The sequence below is a fragment of the Anser brachyrhynchus genome (genome assembly GCF_964034855.1).
Source record: "Anser brachyrhynchus genome assembly, chromosome: 4".
Lineage (NCBI taxonomy): Eukaryota > Metazoa > Chordata > Aves > Anseriformes > Anatidae > Anser > Anser brachyrhynchus.
The window spans coordinates 37,842,520-37,864,890 of NC_137698.1; the positions used below are offsets into that span (position 1 = coordinate 37,842,520).

Consider the following 22,371-nt stretch of genomic DNA (forward strand, 5'->3'; position numbering starts at 1 on the left):
CTTAAATTTTTTTGAGTAGATTGTGGACAATTGCCTACCTGCAACGTGATTCATTTTATTACCATACAATTATAAATGAATAGAAGTTACTTTCGTGTGTGAATACTATATAATTCTCTGTACTCTTGATTTCACTGTTCATAACTAAATTTGGAAAAGATGGCCTCTGTTAAAGTCTAAGAGGAATTTTCATCAGACTTAATGAAGTCAAATTTGCTGGGCTCTACTTTCTACACTGGATGTTTAAAGCTGTAGTACATTGGAATGGAGTAATATTTCCTGATTTGTTCTGTGGTAGTTACCTATAGATAACATTATTATTCCGCAGTGCTGAAAGTTGTTATAAAATGTTAATGTACTGGCTACCCTGTCAGAGGAGGCTTTGTGTTGCTGTTCTATGCCAAGTCCACATAGATTTTAAGACTTCAGAAAGTAATTCTGTACCAATCAGCAATGCTTCTCAGAGATCGGTTGGTAAAAATTTCTGGTTGTTTGTGCACAGCATGCCCTGGAATCCAAGAATTCAATATCAAGCAAATGATCTAACTTGTAAGTCTTGTTGAGTCTCCAATGTGGTAGTGAAGAACAGAACAATACAAAACCGAAGTAAATATAATCTTGTTTTCAAGGCTGTAATTATTGGAATACAAATTCTGTCTTCACTGAAAGGAATTTTAACTTCTATGTGGTTAACTAGATTTTGCACTTACCTGTAGTTACCTGTGGTTCTAATAGCACTAAGTTAGGTGTAATTTTGTCTTTTCGTGTCACTTGATGCAGAGAGTACAAATTTAGAGACATTAAGGTGTAAACATGATTTAAAAAAAAGGCCCTGTACAATTTTATTGTTACTGATGTCATAAAGACAGCACAGCTTATTTTGAATGAGACACTGATTAATAAATAAGGGGAAAAAAACACCCACAGAAGTATTTAGATGCCTGAGTAATCATGCAATTAATTATATGATTAATTTTCCCACATATATGATTCCAAGCTGAAAGAAGTGAAGTGATAAATAAAAACTGTCAGAGTAAAATGTTGTTTCAGCTCGATGATATAAGCAAAACGATTGTCTTAATTTGACCTAAGATGATTCTACTATATCCTGATACAGCAGGAAAATGTTTTATATATATATATATGTATGTATATATATATATAGTTTATATATATATATATATATAAACTGTTCACAATTGATAATTACTAAAAATAGAATTTAGGTATAAAATGTAAATTCTACAGATGCCATTCTGAGTATTACTGAATTGAGACTCTTTGCAGTCACGTGATTCAGGAAAATTATTCTTCACTTTTAAAATAAATCATAGACCTAACTTCAAATGCTTATGCTATTTGAAGATTTGAGTCTTTGAAATAAACACAGGTAATAAAATATCCCAGGAAGGGAAAGAGCTTCCAGGCAGAAAGAAAGGAATGGGTTTAATTTAGCTCATCTGTTGCCTATGCTTTTGAATAAGAAAAAGTGGGGTGGATAGAAACGCAAAATGAACTTTAAAACTCTAGCTGTCAGGGACAGTTCAAAATATTCTCAAGACTCTGCAAATCCCAGTTTATTCTCCACATATACATGGAGAAAAACAAGTTGTAAAATATTTTTAAGATGTTTGTATGTGTGTATATCTACTTTTTTTTTTTGGACAAATGTTTGAAGAATGAAATAGGTAAGCACCATCTCATTTTTAGTTATCTGGCAGGTTGGTCTTAGCAGAAGCTGCAACAGTTTTTAGAAATTCTTTAAAAAGAGGAAAAACAGCTTCTGTTTTCAAGAGGTTCTCAATGAAAAACATCAGGAAAGGAAGAAAAGTATCATTTTATTCATTTTCATGGTAGTTTCCCCAGAAGGGATTAAATCCTCCTTAGTAATTATTTGTCTGCTTTAGAAACAATATAGTAAAAAGGCTATGATTCTTTTATTTCTGGAGAGGGTGTTATATTGTTTTGATGGGTTATTGCCTGTATATCACAGGGACCATAACTTGTTATAAAGAAAAATGAGAGTAATTTTATTTGCTTCTCTTCTCCAATAAGATGTAATGGTTACCCATAAATATGTACACTTTAAAGTAAAATTTGTTAGGAAAACTAATTCCTGTGTTCCTTTTCTTAGAAGGAAACTTTTAAGTTTCCATTACTTACGGGAGATTGATTCATGCTCCAAAGCTTATGGTTTATATTTACTCTGAAGCTCCCATTTGATAAGTATTCAGAACTTTGTTACCTTTATCCTGTTCCTATATCCTTATATTCAGTGTGATAAGAAAGTGACTTTTTCTGTTACAGTGGTCATTAGAGTGCATGACACAAACTAAACTGTTTAAGTAGAAACTATCAGCATGAATAATAGAAGAAATTCTTTGTGCCTCTTTCAGGTTCTTGCAGTAGTTTGCTATAATCCCACAGCTAATGTGTCCTTCAATAAGCAAAGCTTGACTTGGTAAATCAAAAGGTAGAATGTTAATCTGAGCCTTGGGTGCTCAAAACTTCCATTGATAATAGGCTTCATTGAACATTTGCTTGGAATCAAAAATCATGTGTACTTTTAAGTTACGATTCTGACAGTAATGGTATTTAATTGCTTGTAGTCTTGGAAATGTCATGCAGTCTTCACAAATCGCTGGGTGCCCCAATGCAGTTGTTTGTAAAGAGAAGCACAGATGTTTTTACCTAGGGACCAATCTTGCCAAACGATCTTGTGTATCAACAGCCTGCTGCACAGCCATACTTTCCATCAGCAGGGGAAGGTTGGGTAAAGCTCAAGTCCCCTAAAGAGCCAGGTGTCCATGAATTGTAGCTCTGTAAATCAGGAAGATATAAGCTGTTGTTGGTTTTAAGTAGGAGCCTGAAATGAAGATTCATGAAGCTCTAATAGTGCTGTGGGATCCTGAGGAGTCTCATAATTTACTCTTATAAATTTTTGTCTATTTAAAATTGTATTGTGTTAGCACCAAAGACCATTAATCTTTGTACTAATGATCATCATAATATAGAGTGCTTTCAGCAGATTAGGATCTAGTATTTAATTTTTCTGCCGTAATGGCAGAAAAGTTTTGAAGAAAGGGTAAAAGGTAGATTTGCAATTTTGAAATGTGGAACTTCTTCCAACCATAATGTCAAGTGCTTAATGAAAGCTTGGCATACTTTGTGTACTAAAGGAAAAGAATGGATGTGAAAAAGAGAAAGTGCCCTAGAAAGGCTTAAAAATAAGTTAGCTTACATTTGAGGAGGAGTAGGAATGGGACAGACTCTTTACATCCTCTTGCTGATTAGATACAAAATGGAGCAAGCTTGTGCCAAGGTCTCAGAGGAAGATATTAAAGTAGTTAAGGCAGGAGACAATGGAAGTTGAGACTGTCCTGGCTGATATTTTCCATTACGCACTGATAGAAAAGACTGTCTTGGAGGTGGTTTGTGGAGCTAAGCAGCAAGATGTAGGAAACAAAACTTGGATTTGATTGTGTAAGAAGGGTTGAAGTTGATGCTAAGCACAGAATGTGTCATGGTGGTGAGTGCAATTACCTGGAAAAGACTTTGAGAGGGGATTTGGAAGATTTGGAATGGGGGAAGATCATGACAAATAGCTCTATTTTACAATACTGAGTTTTATTTTTTACAATACTGATCTTACTGCTCTGTTGACAAATTATTTGAAATTCCATGCTTGAATTGAAAAGGTGAATCAGTAACCGATTTGCCCTTATGGAGAACCTATATAAAAATACTGACTTCCATTTATTGCACAGTTGTTTTTAGACGTATTTACTGTTTGAAATGTATTGTCAAGTTGTTCAGTGAAATAAGTTTGGGTATGAAGCACTACAGTATTATTAAAACACGTTTTTTTTAGATAGAATGTTATGGGTTATTACTGTGGACTGTAAGAGTCATAATTTAAAAAACACTGTGTTTATACATTCTGTTTCTTTATGAGGGGGGCATTCCTAGTAATGCTAATAAAGCTTGGTACTATGAAATATTCTTGGTGGAACTTAGTTACAGAAAAGATAATTCTGTTTTCAGCCATTTCTCAGAACAGAGTTGCACTGAGTCACCAACAGCAATGTGACAAACAGTAAGAATTCACAACACACAAATAGTATCCAAATCCAAAATGTCTTGGATTGATTATTGCATTCAGAAGAAAAAAAAAATGTAAAATGTGCAAGAGGGCTGTTGTTGGAGGGATAGTATATATGCCATATAATCCTATTATCTGATATTTTTGATTTTTTTTTCTAGATTAGTTTAAAATGGCTAGTTTTATTAAAACATTGCAGATGAGATGCATTTTTTTGTGAGATACTAGCGGCTGTATTTTGACTTCAGTGGTGTGTGTTTCTGAGATGAAATAAATGCAAGCCTTGTCGACAGTGATAAGAGCAGGATTTTTCATTCCTTGAAAACACATTAAAGTTAATGTGGTGGGTTTTAGCTTGCCTTTCCCATTGCTTTTGGTGTAACTGAAGTCAGCCAGTTAAACTGGTTTTGGTTCACAAGTGATATTTTAGTCTGAGGTAAGGGTTTTGTGCTCCTGCTGTTGCTTGGCGTAAGTATGGGACCAGCAGCTCCAGGGGCAGACTTAGATGGAGGCAGGAGAGCAGAGCCCCAGCACTGGGTTTTCCATGGGATAGAGGGTTCTGAATGTTATGCATTTATGTATCCATCACTCACTCTATAGTATTTCTTCAGTCTCTGCAGGGTGCTATACTGCTGTGTAGGAGGAAAAGACAAGTTTAGACTCAGTCAGGTCCAAGCATTGTTTCTAAAACTATTAAAGATCAGATTTGAAATATTAAGGGCCAAATTACCTTCACTGCAAACAAATAGAATTCTATGCTCTGCTAGATCTTGAGGGGTGTTTCTTAGTTGGAAGCCATGAGATTTTGACTCAGTGTCCCATTTTAAGCTGATGAAGATTTATAAGGACAGTGATGATGGAAAATGGTGGGGCTGACCTCTTACTGCTGATGATTCTTATGCTACACCATTGCCAGTTTATATCAATGGAGGAAGATTAAACAGTGTCATCTGCTTCTGTTCTTTTAGGTTGAACAAAATGGAAAACTAATCATATGTCATTAGTAAACTCCAAACAAGTTAACGTATTGTAGTGTTTGTTTCCATTTTGATACTCTCAAAGACATGTAAACCAAGCAAAATGCCTGAATTTGCTTTTTATTTTACTCGTTGCCTTAGGTAGGAGCAGAATTATGCCTGTATAGCTTTTTCTAGTACCATTCACTGTAATGCAAAGCCAATAGCGATGGGGAAAATAATGTATTGGTGTGGGGTTTTTTTCTTTAAGAAATAATTTTAAGAATCTTTGGCCAGTGGTCAGAACTGTTGCTTTAAGTATAGCTATGTTCCTGGGCTGCAGTCTCATTGGTGTTCTTTTCACCTTTTTTATTTTTTCTCCTCTTTTCCCACCCCCTGTCTCTTTTATTCTTCAGTAATTTTCATAATCTAGGACGTGTCCTCTGGAATTCTTTTCTGAGACTTCCAAGAATTGCAGTGAAATAGTCTGCTTGATGCTTTGAGGAACGTTAGGAAAACTAGTTGGTCAGTTTACATAAGATTTCTCCCAAGTCTCTGAAGGCTTGAGATATTTCAGCTTCTTTAAAAGCAGAACACCCGAAGTGGATCTGGGGCTGAATTTACTTGTCAAGTTGGAAAAAAAAAAAAAAAAAAAAGCCAAAAGCATGGTAACCATGCTTGTTTGTGCAGGAAACTAGGGATCTCTATTTCACTCAGGTCAGCTCTCAAAAGAGCATACAGGAAAACTGATAATTTGCTAACGGATTTCCTTTTGGATTTTCAGTGACATGTTTGGTTACCATAACGCTGCTGTTTTGACCTGATGAATGCAGCTGTAAGGCTGAAGATTAAGTTTTAGGGAAATGGTGGCTTTCTGCTTTATTTTGTGTGTATTGTGGTGAATATAGCACAAACGGGGGGGAGGAGGAATACTGGGCATGTCTGGTAGTGTGTTGGATAAACTGACATTTGTAGAAATAGTGCTATAATGGTGTGTAAGAAAGTATCCAAAGAGTAGAGTTTATAAAACAGCTATACTGCAATCATTGGAGGAGTGAACTTTGTGTACTTTACAGTGGTGCTTACCATTTCCTCACAAAATGTTGCTTATTCTGAACACAGCTCTTTGAAGCCTGGAAGCCGCCTTGCCTCCAGGGAAGAAACAATATTTCAGCTTGCGTTTGTACCAGATGAGTTCTGAACGCAAATTACTTTATTATTCACTCATTTGGCATTCTTTATTGCATGGTTGAAAAACGGAGCTGATATCGCCAAACTTCACAAGTGCCATGAAAACAGACCCAAGATTTTATTTCGTATGGGAAGTGCTTTTGATGTTTTATAACAAACTGGTTTGGGATTAATTTGATTCATTTGGTTGAATGTGAATGTTAATGGATTAATGAATTAATGCCATCTCTTTTTGCCTTTTGATACAGGAATCAGGAACTTAAAGACTTGGGAGAACTTGCTCCTCACTGGGACAATATGCGTAAAAGTGTTATTGCACACTGTGATCAGATGTTGAGCATGTATCAGGATACTCTTGCAGAGCTTGGGAAGCATACAGGTATGAAAGTTGCCTCCCCTCTCCTGGAGCACTTAACAGTCAACCTAGTTAATTCTAATTATATGCTGGAGTATTCAAGTATTCAGCAGTAATAAAAAATGTAAAAAAATAATAAATAATAATTTAATTGTTGTATTTCTGAGATATTCAGAAGTACTCGATTACTTCTAAAATTTTTCATGCATTCCAACACGTTTTCACAATTAACAGAGTATGTAGTTATGCAGCAGCCAAAAGATTTGAGAAGGTGGGTGTGCCTGTTTTAATTGCATGTTCCCTTGATTTTGCTGCTTTTCTAGTACTGAGTACCATCTGCCAGCTGAAAACAGCTACTAGAACTACACTGGAGGTAGTTCTGAGTTTTTCTTGAAACCTAACTTAAGTTGCATTTGACAGTAGACAGGATAAAAGTGACATGCTCTACATATCCTTAGTGTAGCATTTGTCATTGGCCAGGTTGTGCCAGAAAAGCATGCAATTTATATAGGATGGGCAGTCTGTCCAAATTCCAGAGGAAGCAGTATGTACTGTGCTTGTTTTTTTCACATGAAGATAGTTTCGTCTTATATTCTGATGTGCACTGGTTGGTTGTTTGGGTAATATTTGTCAGGGTCCTGTGGTCAAGGACTGTAATGTATTGCAGTGTCTGCATGGCAGTTGAAAAAGTCAGCATCAGTGAAAAATGTGCAGAAAAGACAGCTGATTTTTTTGCTGTAGTAATTCTCACTTGTAAAAAAGAACAAGAAAGGACTGCAGAACTAAGTATTTCTTCTTTTGAATTACTTTTCTTTTGGTGGTTCACAAATCATTCAAAAATATGGTAATTGTTTTCTGTTTTGCAAGACTACTGGAATTATTTCCTGAATAACAAATAACACTATTTTGAGAAAACAAATTTTTCTTTCTGTCCATAGCATGCCTTTCACCCCTACCCCCTGTAGTTTTTGAGATTTTTCTGGAAGGAAATAAACACTTTTGTTCTGAATGGCTACGTAGGCCTTGTTGTTGCTGCTTTCTTGCTGGTGTCAGTTTTCTAATGCCAGTCCTCACAGTCACCATCTCAGTATGTGTTCTCTGTGACTGTGCTGCCATTATTTCTTGGATATGCTGTATCACTCGATATTCTCACCACTAGCTGCTCCCAGTAGGGCCTTACTCCCACAGCTTTGTGTGTGGAGGCATAGGCTTGCCAGAGGTAAACAGGGCTTTGTGCATTGTGTTGCAAATATAACAAGCATGCAAAAGATAACATCTTTTGAAATATCAAATAATAGGGACAATTTGCAGTACTTTAGCTATTTCTAGCTTTTTACAGTCCTGTAAAAACAAACAAGCCATTTTTATTTACTGAGAAATCGAGCAACCAGATTTTAGTCCAACATACAACTAAAATGCATAGTAATTTCTTCTTATACAGAATTGAACACTTTTCTGATAATGGATCTGCTGTTTTTAGTAGGTGAGACACAAATCTTTCTCTTCCAAAATAATCAGTAGAACTGTACTTCTGTCTTTTATACATTATCTTCTAGCAGAAGATTGAGCATGGCATTTGTCATTCCAGGTTGCTCTGGGATTTCTTTCTTGGTCACAGGAAAAGAGAAATCCTGTTTTAGTGTATGAACAAAAAAAAACAGCCGCTAACTGAAACCAAACATTTTGGCAGCAGTTGATCACTGGGGGGAAGCTCATCTGTTATACTGAATGTTGTGTAATCATTTGCATTTTGGTTGCACAACTGTAATTTCTTGTATTTATGATTGTTTACCATCGTCAGAATATTTCAATTCTGGTTTTGGCAGACTACTGCCTGATCCAGTATGACACTCCTTATGTTTCCGTGTTGTAACTAATACATATTTTTTTTTAAATGCTTTGTTAATTACATTTTGAAAAGACTCCATAAAATATCATATTCAAGGAAATAAATACAGATGGTGAAGGAGTCAATGTAATAATTAACACTTTCAACAAAATATTGAAATGTCCTTCTGATATTTTTTTAAAAATGAAAAAAGACAATGTAATCTATTAAATTTAAATCCTGCAAGGGACTGTATTGTGACAAGTGAATTTGAAAATGGCTGGTGATATTAAATGATATTAAATTAACTATGATTTGAGATAACTGCATTGGACCAGGGAACCCAAGATTATCGAAAAGTAATAATTGTACTAAAGATTTAAAATAAATGAGTTAATTTGGAGGTCAATGCTCAGGTACATAACTAAATCTCATTTCTTGAACAATATTGTTTTTCCTCAGCATGATGGTGCTGGTGAAATACATGTTTATATTTGGCAAAACCCTAATTTTCATTTTGTGTGAAAATTTGCATTCACATTAGAAAGCTTATTTTATTGTGATCAGTGGCATATGTGCATGTTTTAAAACCAGTAGTTCTAAAGAAGACAATATTTACTTGAAGTCCTGCACTGTAGTGTTTTTGTTAAATGACAAATTAGATGATAAATCCTCTGGGTAATGAAAGTTTCTTCAGAGTTGTTCCACGGAGGTCTTCACAATTTTTATGTATGCTATATGCCTTCTATAAGTGTGTGTGAAGGGGATTGTACTGTGTTATATGTGTGTATACGCAGCCAGGCTAAAACACCAGATCTACATTTTGATCCTATAGACAATGAAGGACTTTGCTGTCCAAAATTAAAGTAAAATCTAGAACAGGCTGCTCAAAGATTTTTTTTTATTATTATTATTATTTTTATTTTTCTCTGTTTGGAATGCTTCATTTAAAGCTGTTGGTGTAAATAGGTGCTTTGTCTGACTGGTGTTTTCATGATGTAAAGGTGGCTAAGAGTCTGTTTGCTTTCAGCTTTCATTTGTGCTGCAGTCTTAACATATGGCCTGCACCCAGGTCTGATCTTCTGTGTAGCTATAGCTGCATGATGAGCTTTAAAAATTCTACATCTGAGGGCACATTCCCCACTTCGGTGTACTGAATTTACGTAGGTTGTCTTCTGGTTCGTTCTTGTTGTGCTGAAGGAAAGCTATCTTCTCCCCCTGGGCACAAGGATGAAAAATAAGGGTAGTGCAGGCAGTGTGTTAACCCTGACAGCTGACCAGATTGAGTGAAACTTGACTTGAAGAGTTATCTGACATTCCAGTGTGTTGTAGTCTTTTAGGGACATGGAAATTGGGGTCACGGATGTTTTTGTGTTTGAAGAGTAGGAATAAAGAAGGCATAGCTAAGTAAGAGACATGGTTAATCCGTTGTTGAAGACGTGCCTGGGATTAGATTACAAGATTTGCAGCCAGAAAGAGGGAGCATTAAGTCATTTTTGCATCTATCTTGATCTTGGATCTTAGAATGATAGAATTATTTAGGTTGGAAAAGACCTCTAAGATTATCTAGTCGAACTTTTTAAGTCCAGCCTTTAGTCCTGTCACTGTAGAGAAGATGTACCTTTTGGTACAGGTTTCCCTTGAGCTCATGAGATAACCTTTACTGCTCTTTTAACATAATATAATATCATACAATTTTCTTCAGTCTGAAGTACTGTAATCGAAAAAAATAGTAATCTGTCATGAAGGAGAATAATATTCAGCAAATCTTGAAAATAATGGATATGTGACTGAATATTTTCAGCTTAACTTTTTAGTTTGCAGATTGATCCCAATTTTAAAAATATTTTTGTATACACTTATTGTTGGCTCTGAGTAGTCTGCTTCTCTATTAACTGTATACCATTTACCTCTCTACAATGTATTCAATCAAAAATTTAATTGTGGTTCAAATCCATCTTAGAAAACTTGAGTTTTAGTTTATTTCTATGAATTATTTACTTGAAAATTGGTTTGTTCTGGATTATGATACTGTAACATGCTGATTAAATTCCACCAAGCATTTATGCCCTGTGCACAACCACTTGATCTGCCTTGCTTGAAAACTGGAGGCAAGATATTCCCTGTGAATATTTCTCATTTGCTGTTGGATTTTACAGCAAGTGAGAGTTAACATAAAGCTAACATATCCGCACCAAGTAGAACTTCATAGCATAGACAAAAAAGGGAGTTGAACTTTGGGAATGTTATTTGCTTGTTTTAATTTTGACCTGAAATGATTTTTTTTCTGGTGTTCTTTTTCTCAGTGATCAAAATGAAAATTCTGTTGTTTGTCCAGCTGTAGAAGGAGAGAGAGAGATACGATCAAGGTTAGGGCAACTGAATATTGCTCTGGGGAATTGGATATTATGCCTGCCTCTGTCACAAAGTTCCAATGTGACGCTAGGCAAGTCAGACTTTTCAGAAGTCATTAGTTTGTTCTTATTTTCTGGAAGTCTGGCAATATACACAGGATGTTTTGTAGGAGTATTCACTGCTTATGTATATAATTTACATCAGTGGGAGCAGTGCTTCTGAAATGCAACATGTATAATGTTTCATATTTGACAGAATCAGATCCTCCACGTCTCATATTAATGCACTGTTTCTTAAATGCCTCAACCATAAGTTGGTCTCTGTGATTAGAATAGATGAAATTATAACCATTTTATGCATCCAGTTAAATTTATCCTCTAAATATTTGTAAAGCCCTTAGAAACTGTAGTGCTGCATGCAGTAGACACTGAAGAAATTAATAATTCTGTCTTTATGGAAGGCTTGAGCAGTATACATGTATCTAGATACTAGAGTAAAAGTTGGAAACAAAATATTGAATTGCTGCTTCTAAAGTAAGCACCGAAGATCCTAAGTGCTCAATGAATTGGAAAAAGCTAGTAAGTGATATGGAATTCAAGTGTGCTTCAGAGTTTCCTGTTAAGGTGAATGTCAGAGGAAGCTTACATCTATGAGCTCATATTTTCTAACTTTGAAGAGTTTGATCTTGCAACAATTATAGTAATTATTTTAATAGGGAAATTGTAGTTTTCTTAGTCTTAAATACAGCTTAAGATGTTATTGTATTGGGTTTACGTGTCAAGAGTTTGGTAGCAGGGGGCTGCAGGGGTGGCCTCTGTGAGCAGAGCCCAGCAGCTTGCCCATGTCAGATCAGAGCCAGCTCCAGATGGCCCCAAAAGGGATCTGCTGCTGTCCAGAGCTGAACTAGGGAACGATGCTGGCTGGGCCTCTGGGAGAGCAGATTTAAGAAAGGGAAACGACTGCTGTGCAACAGCAGCTGGGAGAGCGGAGTGAGAACCAACCCTGCAGCCCCCAAGGTGAGCACGGCAGGAGGTGCTCCAGGCACGCAGCAGCAGTTCCCCTGCGGCCTGTGCAGGGAGAGGCCCCTGGTGGAGCAGGCTGTCCCCCTGCAGCCCATGGGTCCCACACGGAGCAGATCTCCACGCTGCAGCCCGTGGAGGAGCCCCCGGTTGGAGCAGGTGGATGTGGCCTGGAGGAGGCTGCGGCCCATGGAGAGCCCCTGCAGGAGCAGGCCCCAGGCCGGAGCTGCAGCCCGTGGAGAGGAGCCCACGTAGGAGCAGGGGGTCTGGGGGGAGCTGCCACCCGTGGGGGACCCGTGCTGGAGCAGTTTGCTCCTGGGGTATGGACCCCGTGGTACGGAACCATGTGGGAGCAGTTCTTGGAGAGCTGCTGCTTGGAGAGCTGCTGCTTGTGGGCAGCCCCCACAGGCTCAGTTCGGGAAGGACGGCATCCCGTGGGAGGCCCCACGTGGAGCAGGGGCAGAGAGGGACCGTGAGGGAGCTGCGGAGATGAAGTGTTAGAGACTGACTGCAGCCCCCATTCCCCGTTCCCCTGTGCTGCTCGGGGGGAGGAGGGAGAAGAGGGTGCAGGGAGGAAGGAAGGTGTTTTTTAGTTAGCTTTTAGTTTCTCACTGTGCTAGCCTGCTAGTGATAGGCAATACATTATATTAATCTCTTTATGCTGAGTCTGTTTTGCCTGTGACAATAACTGGTGAGTGATCTCCCTGTTCTCCTTGAGCCATTTCCATTGTATTTTCTTTCCTTTTCCTTTGAGGTGTGGGAGTGAGAGTGGTTGTGGTGGAGTTCAGCTGCCCAGCATAGTGAAATGACCATAATTATTTAGAGAAAACAACCATCCAAACAAAACATCCCACAAACCTGAAAATGAATTTTATCACATGGATGATACTGGCAAATGTGGATGGAAATGTTTACTTCCACTGCATAGATTTCTCATACCTGGTTAAACAGAGTAACTAACAGCAGTGGATTTTATTCACGTGTTACTGGCACTGGAGCTGAAGGGATTCTTGCTTCACAGGTATTCCCTGAAAAGAGGAGTAACAAGACTCAGCAATACTGTATGTGTTCTACTTCAGCTCAGGACAGAAGTGTACTCCATGACGTGCAGGCTCTTTTCTTCTCCCTCCTACGCTTTTTTTCCTTGTCCCTTTTAATCGTCTCTCATCTCACTCTCTTTTTAGTCCATCAGTGTTTCCTTGTCTCAGATGGTTATCATCCCTCAGACTTTGACCCTGGTCTCAGCTGGATTCTCATAAATCATCTGCCCTCATTCTGTTTTCTTCCCTAATAATTTCAGTCTCCTCACCTGTGCTGCTCCATTTTGTTTGTGACACAGTTCAAGTTCCCTTCGCTGCTCATAATTTGGTCCTCCTGTGCTTTTATGATGCATGTTTTCTCATTCCTATTCATCCTCATGAATTACTCCTGTTTTCAACCTGTACCTGAGTTTTCCTATCAAATCTAAATATAATTGACTCCTTAACAATCGCTTTTCTCATTACCTTTGCTTTAATTCTCCATTCAAATTATTATTACTTGAAGTTGCTAACCTTAGATAGCAGTCTCTACAGGCCTACAACTATTTTAGGTGAAGTACCTGGCTTGGCTTTGTATAAGTTTGGTAGTACCTCTGTAGCCGTGGTCTGGGGGGTCATTGGTGCTGTCCGGCAATATGGTTTGCATTGGGAGGCTAAAGCAGTTGTCTTGGAATTTATGGCACTTTCAGTAGAGAACCTCTTGCAAATTTTGACTGAGTAAATGAGAAAAGAATTTCAAAAAAAATTTTTAACCTTCCCCCTTATTCCACAAGAAGAAGAAAAACTTTTTGAGAGAGACCGTGGGGGTAGAGGAGAGAATCCTATCTGAATCAGAGAAATTTTAGTCCAAGCAATTAGCAGATGGCTAAATGACAGGATACTGACAAAATGGTCTAAGTTAGTTATGCTACCTAAGTGAGAAGGTAGGATCACCTTTCTTTCTTCATCTACACCCTTTTGGTTTATATATATATATGCCCTATCAAATATCTCCCCAAAAAATATTTTATTAGTCAGATTTTAATTACATTCCTGTATGCCTATAATTATATTCCTATACAACAGAGTTGCTCATAAACTCACATTTTTGAAGTATATAGCCAAATTTTTTTTTTGGAGCTTTGTGCTTCTTGTGGTGCTGGATTTTTTAGAATAAAAATAATTTACAGCTTTCCTTAAACCAGTTTACTTTGAACTTTCTAGGAAAAGTACGTAGCCCAGTCAACATATTTTTGTTTTAAGAAACAAAGGTTATTCAGTGAAAATATAGTGCCATCATAGTTCTGCACCCCCGTGTTTATTGAACAGAATAAACATAATACCCATTAACTGTGGCAATGTTTCCAGCAGGCTGCAGACCTACTTCAGACAGCAGGGAAAAAACGTCTATCACCTAGAATAAAAAATTAGATTGTTCTGTGAATTAAAAGCTGTTTTGTTGCATGCAGTATGGATACATGCTGAGACTCAGTTAGTGAACCATTCTTCTCCTAATATACAATTACACATTAAAAGTAAATTAAGGAAGGCTGCTAATGTACAAGTATTGTCCTCACATTAAAAAAACAACAAAACATCTGCTGGGTGCTTAAGATAATGATTCTTTAAACTTTTGTTTTTCAGGTTCTTCCTTCAAATCAAGCTGTAGCAAAGGAGAAAAAACATTGGAATTCATCCCAATAAATCTCCATTTGCAAAGAATGCACGTGCATAGTCCTCGATTGAAAGGTAAAGCATGTTCTGCAGAGAAATCCTCTGAGTATGAGAAAGTACACTTTGAAATACAATTAAACTTACAGCTGAGAGAGGCAGTTTCCATTTTAGCCCTTTCGAAGATGTAAGTATATTAACTTACATATCTGGTTTCAAGAATCATCATCAGATGGACATAAAGTTTTCAAATGAAACATTACAACCACAGTAGGTCTGAAAGTTATGCTGTTTGTAGAGTTGAATCTTGGTCTTTTTTAACTTTTCACTTACTTGAAGGATACTGGCAGCAGTGTTATAAAATTTCATGGATGGGGCATAAAGATGCTTTAGGAAAAAAAAGCACAGAAAGTAGTAGTAGTAGTAAGTTTACTTTTTTGGTAAATTTATGTGCTATTTAGACTTCAGATGAGTTTGGAATAATGCTGAGAAGGAAATAATTTCACAGGAAATACTTTGACTTAAAAACAAAACAAAGGAGATAAGTTTCGTGTTTTTTTTGCTAACCACTGAATTTTGTATGGTATTAGCTTGTCTAAGATTTCTGAAATATGGCTTGATATAGAAAGTTCCTTATATGACTAGATGGTTGCTTTTTTCTTTTTAAAAAAATTAAGTTTCCAAATTCAGTGTTTAATAACTTATACACCTGTAGATATTCAGTGTTTAAATTTCTCACTTTATTTTTTTAATGGGCCCTACAAGCTCTGCAAGTAGACATTTCCTGTCTTTGTTTTGTGTCCCAATCTGGAACCTGCCCATTTTCCTTCATGGTTTGATTTCATTCTCTCAGGTTTGTGCACCTGCTTCTACACCCCAAAGTTTCTGTTTTGGAAATTGCTTTGGAAATATTTCTAGAGCAACCGAGTATGTATTGTCCTTAGAGGACAACCCTGAAGTAAATCATGTAAACAAAGAAATGACCAGCTAGCCCTTCCCTCACTTTTCTCTACAAATTCTGAAATCTGCACCCACACATACTGCTGTTTGAAACGGATGATAAGTTATAAAAACCGAGAAATCAGGCCCTGTGTTTCAGCTATGCAAGGAATTTGTCTTGTCTTCTGAAGCCACAAACTTTGGATACTGACTGCAGATCTTGGAAAACTAAGGAGTGGTTAACTAAATTTCTTTTGAATTCTTTATTAATAAGTTCCAAGGAATTTGTGCTCTTTTTGTTTTGATGACACTTCAAACAAATAAGCAAATGCAGAATATATGTGCATTGAAATACATTTGTAACCCTGTGCATATTTCAAAGTATTCTCATGTAACAGTGCAGAACTAATACTGTCATGTTTCACACTGACATGCTGCACAATGTTCAGTAAGATTCACGGCTTCTAAGGTATTGACTTAATTTTTCACTGTGATCCATAGTGCCAATAGTAGTGTAAAAGCCAATCTTATCTGTCTTGTTTCTAAGGTTTTTCTTTTTCACTGTGCCACCAGAGATAATGGTAGAGCACATTAAATTTTCTCCCAGAGATTGCCTGGATGAACTCACCAGCCTAGGTGATGTAAGTAGCATGGTTCCACTAAGGACAATGTGACTTCTAAACTTAATATATCCTATTTCTCAGGAAGCTTAAATGAACCCAGTGCTGCTTGTGTCTAAATCAGCTTTTTCAGTGCTACCCTGTGTCACATAACCATTTGATTAGTCTTAAAATGCAAATATCTCACCAATTGTGCTGAAAATAGAGAATTTACATCTTCTGGAAAGAGGGAATCATTTTCTGTAATGTCATTTTCTGTCATTCAGTAACTATAACAAAAAGTTTATGAAGATGAATATACTTGTCTTTAGTTGGATACATGATTTCTGTATCTATTACTCAATGTCCCATCTGTTTAATTTATTGAAATAAGTTTTATTTTATGAGCACCAAAAAGCTACATCATCTATTAGATGTATACTTATATTCTGATATTGTAGCAATTGCTGGTCATTCTGTCATAAGCAGCACTTTGATATCAAGTTGCTCTTTCTCAACATGTGCTTTGCTTGCCATATATCAAAGGGCAGCCAGAATATAACAGGGAGACTGAAGGGAAAAATAGAAAAGCCTACAAATATTCATAGGGGTTGTGATTAAACAAGCTGATGAGCAACAGTGTTGTCATTTACCCTTATGATGTTAGATACTTTCAGATTGTGGATGCAAGATAGGTCTTAATGACATCTGTCATATGTATACATATGGATGTGTTCTTTGTTCAATGTGTCAAGTAACAGGTTTGTTTTTATTGAACTGTGATTCAGGTTATTATATGGTATTGATGTGAAATAGAAAACGCCTGTGCATCTAACCTTCCAGTAGGAACAGCTTTGAGAAAAATACTGTTTCTTTATGGAATAACTTCATCCCTATCCATTTGATAAACATTGCATTTTGCTCTGTTCATCATACTACAGAAGTTAAATTTATATGTTGTCATAGCTTTGCTTTTGTCCCTGTTTATACAATAAGCACACTTGTTTAAAATGAAGAGATTTTCATTTTGCTTCTATGTCCAGTGCAAGACAATGGTGGCCTCCTGTGAAGGTGAGCAGGTTGGTTCAAGTTCTAGGTTGAGCTGTGCTTGGCATAAAAATCCCTCCAGTCTTTATATTGACTGGATAAAGCTCAGGTTTATGGAACTGTGTTGCTGTGGTTGTCACCATGTTGCACCTGGTTTATTCAGGAAGGAGTGCTGAGCAGGAAGTGCGGAATGGCAAAGGGACTGTTTTTTGGCAACTGTATAACCAGTGTTAGTGTTTCACTTGTGTAAGTAGGAGGTGCATGTATGTTTTGACTCAGAATAATTAGAGTGAAATGTTTTATTTCAAGCTCAGTTTTCTTGTGTTCTGATGCCTTTTTTCTCCTTCAAATTATGAACTAATTATTTGAGGGAGGGCTCATTCTCCCCTTCTTTTCCCCCTTTCTTTTGTATTAATTATTAATTTTTGTGGAGCATGCTGACAATATGGCACAGCTCCTACTACTCTCAGCTGCATTTTAAGCTCTGTCTCCACTGCGGAGTGTTGTCAGTGATAGTCTGTTCTTGACGTGGGTAATGGTTATGAGTTACTGGAACATTTCTGTACCAGCACACTCATGCTGACACTGCTTGTCCTTCATGAGGAGCTGCATTGATGTGTAAGTGGAGCACATCACAAGGAATTCCTCCCAAGCCTTGCAGTACTTTCCAGTATAGCATGCTCTGGAAGGTGGGAGAGAGACAGCCCTGTGCCCATCACCAGGGTCATAGTTGTCTTCTTTTTTGCTGCCCTCACTCTCCCTTGTTCTCTTGCATGCAGGAGGTGCTCAGCTGGTCTGGGTACGTTTGGATCTGAAACAGTTGCTCTTCGTGCAAGGAAGGCCCCAGGCTGAATGAAAGTTGCCTTCTGGGCAAATCCCCTGGGATAGCTGTAAACAGCACCACTATTTTTAAGACAAAGTCAGCAAAAGCAGCAGGATTTAGTCTTGTATACGTTTTCCTATAGTTTTATGAGTTATCTGGAAACATATCTTCATCCCACTGTCCAGTTAATCTGATGAGTTTCTCTCTTATTTTAGTCTCAAACCACTGTTGTTTTAAGCGATAGAACTATTGTCAGCAGTGGAGGTCTAGTAGCCAAAGATTATGCGTTATGGATAAAACTTGCTGAAGACCTGAAGAATGGGCTATTTACGAATCTTGAGGCTCACATGAGGCTAGTGAAATTATGTTGCTTCTCCTCAAGTGGGAATTGAAGAGCCACCAATTCATTAGAGTTCAAATCAATTTGAGCAAATATGCTTTGAGATTCAGCTCTGGAAGTAAAATGTAGTTCATCAGCTGTGAATCATTTGTACAGAGTTCTTGCTTCTAGGGATATTTATCATCAGAATGCAATAAAAGTTCTATTTTAGGAGAGGATGAGATTTTAATTTACATGGAAAGCTTCCTTGATGAATAAAACAACTCTCTCTCTCAATTAAAAAAATCCTGTTTCCTTTAGAAGAATGTCTTAAAAATGCCTCAGTCTGACCTGTATTTTTATACTTCCAGTGAGCACAACATAGGTACTGCTTAATGCAGATGGAAATTCTGCACATGTAAATTTAAACTTTTGATGGAGTGATTGTGGTTTTGGGTGTAACTGTCTCCGTTTCTGTACTGACAATCACAAGCACAAAATGAGAGGCCGTTTTTAAAAAGATGTTTCAATCCCCAGTTCTGTAAGCAGACATCCATAGAAAATATCCATCATGCATGTCATTACGCACAGATTAACAACATTTTGTCACATCAGCGAGAACTTCAATAGCATAGTTTATTTCCCATTTTGGTAACCTTTCAGCTGAAAATAAGAGACTTGTTCTGTGTTTATAATCGTATATACAAAGTAAATATAAGTGATAGAGAAGGGCTCTTCAACTTAGCTTTAAGCAGGTAGTCATACCTGAAAGCAGAAGCTAAACAAATTCAAACTAGAAATGAAGTGGAAACTTTTACTAGTCAGGAGCCACTTCTCTGGGAATGCAAAGAATTCAATGTCACCTAAAGTCTTTAAATCAACTTAAGAAAAAAAAAATGCCCTCACTCAACCAGAAGACATTAGCTTGATGCAGTAATCATTAGCTGCAATTCTGTAACTTGTATTATTCGGGTAGTCAGACTACTTCATCATGATGGTTTCTTAACTCTAAAATGCATGAATCTGTGCGTTTCAGTATGACTTCAAGTTAAATAATGAAAGAAGTAATAAAGTGAAATACACAAAGGACCAATTTACTTTACAGCTTTGTAAACCTCAGCTAGAGTATTTTTCTACATAGTGGCATATAATGTATGAAGTAATAAATCACGTAAATTTTCTGAGGTGTGCAAGTGTAAAAATATTAACTAGCTCCTGGGCCTTCTTGAGACCGATTCTCAATTATTCCTTGAAAATAATGAAGACTTGTTCTCCTAATGTAGAGTAGCATTGCTATAGCATTGCCATGTTTTGGGCATAGGTGCATACAAATCTCTGTGCTTGTCTCTTCCTGTTTCAGATGCTTTGTATGATGTAATCACCGTGGGAGCCCCAGCAGCACATTTCCAGGGATTTAAGAATGGTGGTCTCCGAAAACTGCTGAGTAAATTTGAGGCAGAAAGGCGAAAGTAAGTATTTCTGTAATAGCTAGGAAAAGATCATTAAAGCTGCATTGTAATATTAGGAGCTCGTTGAGTTACAGAACAGTTTCCCCCTGCTGGATGCATGAAAGATGAAAATCTAGTACGACTGGACAATGATTCATTCATAAAATAACTTATTTATCTTCCCTGCTTTGCTAGACGGCAAAATTGAAGCACAATTTACTTGTAATGCCAAGATTTATTTTGGACGTGAACACACAATTGTGAAATTTTCTTCCCGTATTTCAGGAAGCCTGAGGAGTACCTATACTTGAAAACATGCTCCTCAGAATGAGTGATCTCTTCTGTAATACTTGTGACCAAGTAGGAAGCAGCTATAGACAACTTTTCAATTAAAAAAAAAAATGGTTTGCAGTAGCATCTTCATTTTTGACAACCCTGGGCACATCTGCAAAAAAATCTTTCCAGCTTGACAAGCTGTCACTGGTAGCACCCATAGCTGTGACTGCTCTGCACTTGGACAAACTGTGCCATACTGTGCAATCAATGGCACAGCATTTGCAAGGAGGTACGTGTGTATGCTAATCTAAATTGTCACAATTCTTCACAGAAAATTAATTTCATTTGATTCATATTTGGTGTTCCAAAATATTTAATAGATACCATATCATAAGGAATGAAAGGATAAATTATAAAAATCTACTGCTAACTTTGAAGTTGGCTAGAAACGAAGTTGACTACAAGTTGACATTAGTGTTTTAAAAAAAAAAAAAACACACCAGCAGATGCATTTGCTTTGAAAACTGTAATGAAAACTGTATTTTTTTAATTTTATTTTACTGTTTCGCACTGCATGGGCATAAAAACCTTATTCTGTGGCCGCTTCTGGTGACAAAACTTGCCAATGAAATATAAATACTGTTTATCATTAGAGACCTGTGGATGGACTTTGTGTTGACAGTAGGTACCTAATCTCCTGCCAGCAGGCTGGTGCAGGCAGCCTTATTACCATGAACAGGAGGCCTATAAATTTCCTGCTTCCTTACGAAGAAAATGTCTGAAGACATTTCATAAAGTATCTGTTGTCACTGTTTCAAAATAATCTCCAAAGCTGTGTTCATCTGATGCGTTAAATACAAACATCGTATTTAAGTACTATTTCAACTATTTTAATAAGATGGATAAGGACACACTCTTTTATTATCTTTTATTAAAAGAAATTAAAGTTCTAAATAACATGAAGAATTCTGCAGTTCTAGCCCTCAAAATATTCAGCTTTCAGAAAATGAACTGTCTCTCACGTGCATTGTCTTGGAACTTATCCACACTGACAGAATATGATTTCCCAAACTGGAGGATAGCTGCGAGGTAAACTTGAAATGATTATCTGTGATTTATGTTAATTGGAGAAAAAAAAGGGAAAATGCCTCGTAGCAAAGAGTCATAGTCTTTATTGAGGTCTTTCTGGAAAAGACCTGCAGCATCTCTTAGGAATGAATAGCCAATGCCCTTGTTTCATAGTAGCCTGTAACAGGGGAGAAGAACATTGGCTAGACCTTTGGGTCCTGTGCAGTGTTAAGTGTCAAAAGGCTAGGATGGCAATGGATACTCATTGCAGCGCAGCCTCTTCTTGTTTATATTCATTCATCTTGATTTCACTGACCTAAACTATATAGATCTCTGACTTCATAGAGGATTGTGTTCAGGAGCAGGTTTTATTAAGGCCTTTCATACCTATTTCAGAGTGCCTACACATCCTCATATATTTGCTCTGCTTCTGAGACTTTTCTGCATCTGTCAGAAGCACCTCTATTTTGGTGACTTTCAAGGACATCAAACTGGACCGTTATTCTGGCAGTCCAGTTTACTTTGTTTCTCTCTTCCCCTGGAAGAGCAAAAGTCTGTCTTTAGGACTAGCAAGGGAAACTCTGTCGCTATCCTTTCAGATGATTCCTAGGAAAAACAAAAAACTGGAGTCAGGATAACAGACTTAAGTTTGAGCACTGACAATAGGGGACTGCAGTTTTTAGTGAATCACTTACCACTCCTTAAGAAAAGGTTGCTCAGTGTATGAATTCCCATGAAGTAGAAAGAAGGGAACCCCCAGAAGTCGTCATCTCTTCTGTCGCTGTGAAGAGCTTCAAGGAAACTCCACACGTTTTTTGGTCTTGAGTTGGAAGAACTTGGGTGGGTCAAAAGATAGGAGAAAGCATGCTCTGAATGTGATCTCACTTCTTTGAAAATTCAGGAGTGGAAGTGCTTTAAATAGGTACTTGAAAAGGCTGTTCTCATTCTTACCATGGAGAAATTTCTTTCGCTATGGCAATGACAACTTTATTCTGTATGCACCTGTTTATTTAACTGCATGAGGATGCTTTGAGGACACTTGGCATTTCTGGGGGCAGCTTTTACAATTTAAATTTTCTGTTTTACAATTGGAGCAGCTTTTCTGAAGCTTTGGTTGAAGGGAGAAATGACACCTTGAGATATCAATCAGAATATGAAATGAGCAGGAAAAAAAAATGCAGATTTAGCTGCCATTTCCTCTAGGCTAACTGAGCTAAAGACCTGGAGAAAGATGTGGGAAGAGATTATTTCTCAATCCAGTCCCGGTAGCTTTCAGGACATCATTGTCGATGCATATGACAGAATGTCTTGCATGCATTTGACCTTCAGGCTGATTAGTAGAACAGTTTACTGAAA

At 37.3% G+C, this 22,371-nt stretch overlaps 1 protein-coding gene across 24 annotated transcripts in view; it reads left to right on the forward strand.

Annotated features, from left to right (window-relative positions):
- The window catches only part of INPP4B (inositol polyphosphate-4-phosphatase type II B), a 304,962-nt gene that overhangs the window by 203,528 nt on the left and 79,063 nt on the right, over positions 1-22,371 (forward strand). For all 24 annotated transcript variants that reach the window (XM_080590944.1, XM_080590935.1, XM_080590949.1 and 21 more), the window contains 3 exons: positions 6,498-6,628; positions 14,470-14,574; positions 19,584-19,692. In XM_080590944.1, coding sequence (XP_080447070.1) covers positions 6,498-6,628; positions 14,470-14,574; positions 19,584-19,692 — 345 coding nt within the window. The remainder of the gene's footprint in view (positions 1-6,497; positions 6,629-14,469; positions 14,575-19,583; positions 19,693-22,371) is intronic.